Source organism: Leucoraja erinacea, unplaced genomic scaffold (assembly GCF_028641065.1).
Source record: "Leucoraja erinacea ecotype New England unplaced genomic scaffold, Leri_hhj_1 Leri_1037S, whole genome shotgun sequence".
In the NCBI taxonomy this organism is placed as follows: domain Eukaryota; kingdom Metazoa; phylum Chordata; class Chondrichthyes; order Rajiformes; family Rajidae; genus Leucoraja; species Leucoraja erinaceus.
In genome coordinates this window covers 31,192-40,000 of record NW_026575272.1, presented here as the reverse complement: position 1 = coordinate 40,000, position 8,809 = coordinate 31,192, and the positions used below count along the sequence as shown (strand labels likewise).

General features: G+C 55.3%; 1 protein-coding gene across 1 annotated transcript in view; it reads right to left on the bottom strand.

Annotated features, from left to right (window-relative positions):
* slc35a2 (solute carrier family 35 member 2) overlaps positions 1-7,751 on the bottom strand; it is a 12,084-nt gene extending 4,333 nt beyond the window's left edge. Inside the window, exons 1-4 of the mRNA XM_055665021.1 lie at positions 7,645-7,751; positions 3,319-3,498; positions 1,483-1,634; positions 1-458 (exon numbers count right to left, since the gene is read on the bottom strand). The exon at positions 1-458 is cut by the window's left edge and continues 165 nt beyond it. Coding sequence (XP_055520996.1) covers positions 1-458; positions 1,483-1,634; positions 3,319-3,498; positions 7,645-7,717 — 863 coding nt within the window. The 5' untranslated portion in view covers positions 7,718-7,751. The remainder of the gene's footprint in view (positions 459-1,482; positions 1,635-3,318; positions 3,499-7,644) is intronic.
* Between the last annotated feature and the right edge of the window lie 1,058 nt (positions 7,752-8,809).

Genomic DNA, 8,809 nt, shown 5'->3' with positions numbered 1-8,809 from the left:
TTGTCAGCGTACTTGACCACCAGGGCCACCAGCAGGCCGCCCAGGGCCTGGTTGAAGACCACCACCCACACCATGGGTGTGTAGGCGTGGAAGAAGCCTTTCTGGACAATGGCCGTCCCTTCCTTGCTCCACATGGCCACCAGACCCAACAACGTCCCGAACAATCCCAGCTGGACGTTACGCAGCCAGACCGATGCCGACGAGCCCTTCAGCATCCGCTCAAAGTAGACGCCCGCAAAGCCAGACGAGACGCACGACACGAAGACGGCCACCAGACCGGTCAAGTAGCTCTGACCCTCCACCACGTCCCGGCCACCACTGCCCTCCTGGGTCACCTGCACCAGACCGATGCCCAAAAACAAGACCAGCAGGGACACCCACTGTAGCCGGCCCAGAGATCGACCCAGCAATACCACCGAGAACAGGGCTGTGGTCAAAATCTTGAACTGGTAGAGAACCTGGAGATGGGGGAGAGGGAGAGAGGGAGGAGAGGGGGAGAGAGGAACATAGATGTGGTCAGGATCTTGAACTGGGTGAGAACCTGGAGATGGGGGAGAGGGAGAGGGAGGAGAGATGTTATGAGAGAGGTATGTTAGCTTTCATTGCAAAAGGATTTGAGTATAGGAGCAGAGAGGTTCTACTGCAGTTGTACAGGGTCTTGGTGAGACCACACCTGGAGTATTGCGTACAGTTTTGGTCTCCCAATCTGAGGAAGGACATTATTGCCATAGAGGGAGTGCAGAGACGGTTCACCAGACTGATTCCTGGGATGTCAGGACTGTCTTATGAAGAAAGACTGGATAGACTTGGTTTATACTCTCTAGAATTTAGAAGATTGAGAGGGGATCTTATAGAAACTTACAAAATTCTTAAGGGGTTGGACAGGCTAGATGCAGGAAGATTGTTCCCGATGTTAGGGAAGTCCAGGACAAGGGATCACAGCTTAAGGATAAAGGGGAAATCTTTTAAAACCGAGATGAGAAGAACTTTTTTCACGCAGAGAGTGGTGAATCTCTGGAACTCTCTGCCACAGAGGGTAGTTGAGGCCAGTTCATTGGCTATATTTAAGAGGGAGTTAGATGTGGCCCTTGTGGCTAAACGGGGATCAGGGGGTATGGAGAGAAGGCAGGTACAGGATACTGAGTTGGATGATCAGCCATGATCATATTGAATGGCGGTGCAGGCTCGAAGGGGCCGAATGGCCTACTCCTGCACCTAATTTCTATGTTTCTATGAACAGGGCTGTGGTGAAAATCTTGAACTGGTAGAGAACCTGGAGATGGGGGAGAGAGGAGAGAGGGAGGAGAGGGGGAGACAGAGTTGGGGGAAAGGGGGCATGAAGGGGGAAGAGATGGGTTCAGGGGAGAGACAATGAGAGAGAGAGATTGAGGGGGGTTGGAGATATACGAACCCCCTTGGCCCCTGCACCCCCCTCCCTGTCCCCGTGTGTCACCCCACCCCCTCCCCTCTCTGTCCCCGTACCTGGAATGTTGCCGCTGGCAGGTTGGAGATGGCCACGTACTGTAGGTTGTTCTGCAGCGTGTAGATGAGGGACGGGACGGCCATCTTCAGCGTGTCCGTGTACTGGCAGAACAGGCCGTCGTACAACAGCAGCCCCAGCTGCTTCACGTTGCCTGCCCGGGGAGAGAGAGAGAGAGAGGGGGGTAGGGTATAGAGACCATCCCTGGAGAGAGTGAGGGAAGGGGAGGAGAGATAGGGGGAAGGAGATGAGGTGGTGGGAGTGGGGGAGTGGGGGAGAGACAGGGAGAGGGAGAGAGAGGGAGGGAGAGAGAGAGAGAGAGAGAGAGAGAAAGAGAGAGAGAGAGAGAGAGAGAGAGAGAGAGAGAGAGAGAGAGAGAGAGAGAGAGAGAGAGAGAGAGAGAGGAGAGATGGAAAGAGAGAGGGGAGAGGGAGATAGAGATAGATGGAGACGGGGAGAGAGAGAGAGGGTGAGAGAGAGGGAGGAGAGAGAAGGAAGAGAGAGAGAGAGAGGGGGGAGGGGGGATAGAGGGGGATCCCTGGAAGAGGGGAGGGAGGGGAGAGGAGATAGGGGGCGGGGATGAGAGGGGGGAGTGAGGAGGGGGGGCAAAGAGAGAGGGAGAGGGGGGGGAGAGGGAGAGAGGCACAGAGACCAGAGAGAGGGGAGAGAGAGAGAGAGGGGGGGAGGGGAGAGAGGTGGTGCGAGTGGGGAGGAGGAGGGGATTGAGGGAGAGAGACAGGGAGAGAGGAGAGAGGAGAGGAGACCATCCCTGGGGAGGAGAGAAGAGAGAGAGAGGGGGAGGAGATGAGGAGGAGAGAAACGAGGAGAGGGGAGAGGAGACAGGGAGAGAGGGGGAGGGGGGGGGAGAGAGAGGAAGAGGGAGGAGGGGGGAGAGGGGAAGAGACAGGAAGAGAGAGAGGGGAGAGGGGAGAGAGAGGAGGGGAAAGAGAGGAGAGATAGAGGGGAGAGAGAGGGAGAGAGGGGGTGAGAGAGAGAGGGGGAAGAGAGCGGAGAGAAAGATGGGGAGAGTGAGAGGAGGGGGAGAGAGAGGGGAGGAGGGAGAAAGGAGAGAGAGAGGGACTAGGATGAGGAGGGAGAAGAGAGAGAGAGAGGGGGGGGAGGAGAGAGAGGGAGAGGGGGAGAGAGAGGAGAGGGAGAGGGAGAGGAAAGGTAGAGACCATCCCTGGGGGGGAGAGAGAGAGAGGGAGGGGGGAGGGGATAGGGGTGGGAGTGGGGACCTGAGAGGGTGGAAGAGACGGGAGAGGGGGGGAGAGAGGAGAGAGGGGGGGAGGGAGTTCCTCATGGAGAGAGAGGAGAGAGGGGGGGGGGGAGAGAGGTACAGAGACCATCCCTGGGAGGAGAGAGAGAGAGGGGGAGGGGGGGTAGAGGAAATAGAGGCCATCCCTGGGGGAGAGGGGGGAGGGGGGGAGAGAGATAGGGGGGAGGGGATGAGGTGGGGTGAGGGGGGGAAGAGGGGAGAGAGAGGAGAGGGAGAGTGGGGGAGGAGAGAGGCACAGAGACCATCCCTGGGGGGAGATAGAGAGAGGGGGGGAGGGGATGAGGGTGGGTGGGGGAGAGGGGGAGGGGGGGAGAGGAGAGAGAGAGGGAGAGAGGGAAGAGAGACCATCCCTGGGGGGGAGAGAGAGAGAGGGGGGAGGGGGATGAGGTGGTGGGAATGGGGGAGAGGGAGAGAGAGAGACAGGGAGAGGAAGGGAGAGGGAGAGAGGCACAGAGACCATCCCTGGGGGGGGAGAGAGAGAGAGAGGGGGGAGGGGATGAGGTGGTGGGACTGGGGGAGAGGGGGAGAGAGACGGGGAGAGAGTCGGGCCCACACTCACCTCGCTGCTGGCCCAGCAACAGGACCAGGCAGGTGATTAGTTTGGTCACCTCCACGGCCACCACGGCAGAACTGGTGAAGAACCTTTCACCGGGGACGGTCCTGACGTAACGGATACACAGGATGACCGAGGCGTTCTGTACCACCAACACCGCCAGGCACACGTACTTCAGCCTGTTCACTGTGAGGGAGACACACACAGACATACACAATAGGACCAGGCCATTCTGCCCTTCCACCCAGCACCGCCATTCAATGTGATCCACGGCTGATCATCCACAATCAGTACCCCTTTATCCCCATATCCCCTGATTCCGTTAGCCCCAAGATCTAAATCTAACTTTCTCTTGAAAACATCCAGTGACTTGTGGCCTCCACTGCCGTCTGTGGCAGAGAATTCCACCGATTCACACACTGTTTGGGTGGAAAAATTTCTCCTCATCTCGGTCCTAAATGGCCACAGATTCACACAACTTTCTGGGTGGAAATGTTTTCTCCTCATCTCAGTCCTAAATGGCCGATCCCTTATTCTTAAACTGTGTGTGTGTGTGTGTGGGGCCCCTGGTTCTGGACTCCCCCAACATCGGGAACATGTTTCCTGCCTCTAGCCTGTCCAAACCCTTAATAATCTTATACCCACATCTCTCCATTCCCTGCGGTGAGGGTGTGGGGGGGGGGGGGGCGTGTGTGAGGGTGTGTGTGTGTGTGTGTGTGTGTGTGTGTGTGTGTGTGTGTGTGGGTGTGTGTGTGTGTGTGTGGGTGTGTGGGTGTGTGTGTGTGTGTGGGTGTGTGTGTGGGGGTGTGGGTGTGGGGGGGGGGGGGTGACAATGCCGTGTTTGCCACCAGAATCTGTCTACAATGAATAACGAACAAACATCACAATCCAAACATTGGTTCCACCAGTTTATTAAATGTCAAAACACAAACTGCTGGAGGAACAGAGGGGCGTCACGGTGGCCCAGCGTTAGAGTTGCCGCCTCACGGCGCCAGAGACCTGGGTCCCATCCTGGCCACGGGTGCTGTCTGTACGGAGTTTGCACGTTCTCTCCCCGTGACCTGCGTGGGTTTTCTCCGGGCGCTCCGGTTTCCTCCCACACTCCAAAGACGTGCGGAGTTTGTAGGTTAATTGCCTTTGGTAAAAATTATAGATTGTCCCCTAGTGTGTGTGCGTGTGTGTGTAGGATAGTGTTAGTTCGCGGGGATCGCTGGTCGGCACAGACTCGGTGGGCCGAAGGGCCTGTTTCCGCGCTGTATCTCTAAACTAAACACAGCAGGTCACGCAGCACATGTGGAGGGAGTGGTGGGTGCTATTATACAGGGGGGCAAAGGGTGGAGAGGGATTATGGGAGGGTGTAGAGGGTGGATTAGAGAGTTCCAGCTACAGGGGGAGAGGGGGCAGACATGGATTAGAGGGTTCAGCTCATGGGGAGAGAGGGGGGAGTTTTCTCTGCAGCGTTTGGGGGGGGGGGGGGGGGTTGAGGGGAGACCTGATAGACGTTTATAAAACTACGAGCGGTGTAGATAGGGTCGACACTCACAACCTTGTTCCCCCAGGGTGGGAGTGTCCAAGACTAGAGGGCAACAGCTTTAAGGTGAGAGGGGCAAAGTTTAGAGATGAGACGAGGAGAAACTTTTTCACCCAGAGCGTTGTGAATCTGTGGAATTCTCTGCCACAGAACACCAATTCACTGGATGTTTTCAAGAGTTAGATATAGCTCGAAGATAGACACAAAGTGCTGGAGCAACTCTGTGGAGAGAAGGAATGAGTGACAATTCGGATCAAGATCCTGCTTTGGATACACGTTAGATTTGGCTCTTGGGGTTAACGGAGTCAGGGGATATGGGGAGAAGGCAGGAACGGGGTGCTGATTGGGGATGATCAGCCGTGATGGTATTGGATGGTGGTGAAGGGCCGAATGGCCAACTCCTGCACCTATTGTCAGTGTTTCTATGGGTGATGTGCAGTCAGATATATAAGTTTCACAGCATCATGTTCGGCACAGACTGTGAGCTCCAGGGCCAGTTCCACGTGGAGTAGATCGAGATACAATGGGAAGCCATTGTCTGCTGCCCAGTCAAACTGTACACCGCTTACATACAGCAGACCATAAACAAGTTCCACAGAATGTGCTGTCCAAGTCCACTGGGCTCAGGGTGAAGAATAGACACAGTCTTTTACCCACAGCGAGGAAATGCTGGTTTAAACTGGAGACAGTCACTGTGGCCACATAGAAACATAGACAATAGTTGCAGGAGTAGAGGCCATTCGGCCCTTCCAGCCTGCACCATTCGCCATTCAATATGATCATGGCTGATCATCCAACTCAGTATCCTGTACCTGCCTTCTCTCCATACCCCATGATCCCTTTAGCCACAAGGGCCACATCTACCTCCCTCTTAAATATAGCCAATGAACTGGCCTCAACTACCTTCTGTGGCAGAGAATTCCACAGATTCACCACTCTCTGTGTGTGAAAAATGTTTTTCTCATCTCGGTCCTAAAAGACTTCCCTCTTATCCTTAAACTGTGTGTGGCCCCATGTTCTGGACTTCCCCAACATCGGGAACAATCTTCCTGCATCTAGCCTGTCCAACCCCTTAAGAATTTTGTAAGTTTCTATAAGATCCCCTCTCAATCTTCTAAATTCTAGCGAGTACATTCTAGCCACCTCCTTTATCATCGTATTACATATCTTTCATTCATTTGTTCTGCATCACCGTCTGTATCTCTCCTTTCCCTCTCCCCTGACTCTCAGTCTGAGAAAGGGTCTCGACCCGAAACGTCACCTATCCATGTTCTCCACAGATGCTGCCTGACCCGCTGAGTTACTCCAGCACTCTGTGAAACGTCACCTATCCATGTTCTCCACACAGATGCTGCCTGACCCGCTGAGTTACTCCAGCACTCTGTGTCTATCCCCGGTTTAAACCAGGATCTGCAGTTCCTTCCTACACACTGTATCTCAGTTCATAAATAACCTGAATTAAATTAAACAACAATCCCTTATTCTTGAAACCTGCTCTCCCACCCTTCAGGAATTCTTGCGTGGGTAGTCATCATTACATGAAACCGTCACACCCACCGAATTTAAATGTGATCACATCTTACTCCAGAGCCCAGGCCAGAGGGGCCACACACACACACAGTTTAAGAATAAGGGGTCGGCCATTTAGAACGGAGACGAGGAAAAACTTTTTCACACAGAGAGTTGTGAATCTGTGGAATTCTCTGCCTCAGAGGGTGGTGGAGGCCGGTTCTCTGGATACTTTCAAGAGAGAGCTAGATACTCTTAACAATAAAGGAATCAGGGTTGGGAAAAGGGGAAGTACAACGGGATCCGGGGGTCCTTGTTCATCAGTCACTGAAAGTAAGCATGCAGGTACAGCAGGCAGTGAAGAAAGCAAATGGCATATTGGCCTTTATAACAAGAGGAGTTGAGTACAGGAGCAAAGAGGTCCTTCTGCAGTTGTATAGAGCCCTGGTGAGACCACACCTGGAGTATTGTGTGGTTTTGGTCCCCTAATTTGAGGAAGGACATTCTTGCTATTGAGGGAGCCCAGCGTTGGTTTACAAGGTTAATTCCCGGGATGACGGGACTGTCATATGCTGAGAGAATGGAGCGGCTGGGCTTGTACACTCTGGAGTTTAGAAGGATCAGAGGGATTCTTATTGAAACATATAAGATTATTAAGGGTTTGGACACGCTGGAGGCAGGAAACATGTTCCGTAGAAGGGTTTCGGCCCAAAACGTTGCCTAGCTCCTTCGCTTCATAGATGCTGCTGCACCCGCTGAGTTTCTCTAGCATTTTTGTGTACCTTCGAATTTCCTGCATCTGCAGTTCCTTCTTGAACAACATGTTCCTGATGTTGGGGGAGTCCAGAACCAGGGGCCACAGTTTAAGAATAAGGGGTCGGCCATTTAGAACGGAGACGAGGAAACACTTTTTCTCACAGAGAGTGGTGAGTCTGTGGAATTCTCTGCCTCAGAGGGCGGTGGAGGCCGGTTCTCTGGATACTTTCAAGAGAGAGCTAGATAGAGCTCTTAAAGATAGCGGAGTCAGGGGATATGGGGAGAAGGCAGGAACGGGGAACTGATGGGGATGATCAGCCGTGATCACAGTGAATGGCGGTGCTGGCTGGAAGGGCCGAATGGCCTCTACTCCTGCACTTATTGTCTGTCCAGCAAAACACACACACAGAGTGCTGGAGTAACCCAGCGGGTCGGGCAGCATCTGTGGACATTGTAACCCCTGACCCCACAATCACAGAAACTGACCCTCAGGCTCCTACAACCCTTGACCCCACCCCCACCCCCCCGTGACCCACCTGACATCCTGGGGGTCGCGGGTTCTGCTCCGCTGATGTTTTCCTGCGGCTTCACAGAGGTGGCTGCGGCCATCCCTCACCCTCACTCACCTCCCACTCACACTCACCCTCACTCACCCTCACCTCCCTCCCTCACTCACCCTCACCTCCCTCCCTCACCCTCACTCCCTCACTCACCTCCCTCACTTCTCCTCACCCTCTCTCCCCCACTCACTCACCTCCCTCACACTCACCCTCCCTCCCTCACCCCTCACTCCTCACTCACCTCCCTCACTTCTCCTCACCCTCTCTCCCCCACTCACTCACCTCCCTCACTCACCCTCCCTCACTCACTCAACCTCACTCCCACTCACTCACTCACCTCCCTCACACTCACTCTTCCCACCCTCACCCTCACTCCCTCACTCACCTCCCTCACTCACCCTCCCCACTCACTCAACCTCACTCCCCCTCACTCTCACCCCCTCACACTCCCTCCCCTCCCTCACCCTCACCTCACTCACTCCCTCACTCACTCACACTCACCCCCCCTCACTCCCACTCACCTCACCACCCTCACCCTCCCTCCTCACTCACCCACTCACCCTCACACCACCCCCTCACCTCCCTCCCTCACTCACCCCCCTCCCCCTCACCCTCACTCCCACTCACCCCCTCACCCTCACTCCCTCACTCACTCCCACTCTCTCCCCCTCACTCACCTCTCTAACACTCCCTCTCCCCCTCCCTTCCCCTTCCCCCACTCACTCACTCTCCCTCCTTCACTCACTGACTCCACTCTCACTCTCCCTCCTTCACTCTGTGCCGTCCGCCACATAGGCTGAGTCGCGCAGGCGCCCTGGCGGCTCCCTGCTCACTGGGAGGACTCAGTACGTGCTGGGAGGACCAGCGGAGCGCCCCCCGGTGACTGGGAGGACTCATTACACACTGGGAGGATCAGCACAGCGCCCCCAGGTGACTGGGAGGACTCATTACACACTGGGAGGATCAGCACAGCGCCCCCGGTGACTGGGAGGACTCATTACACACTGGGAGGTTCAGCACAGCGCCCCCGGTGACTGGGAGGACTCACTACTCACTGGGAGGACCAGCGCCCCCGGTGACTGGGAGGACTCAGTACACACTGGGAGGACCAGCACAGCGCCCCCGGTGACTGGGAGGACTC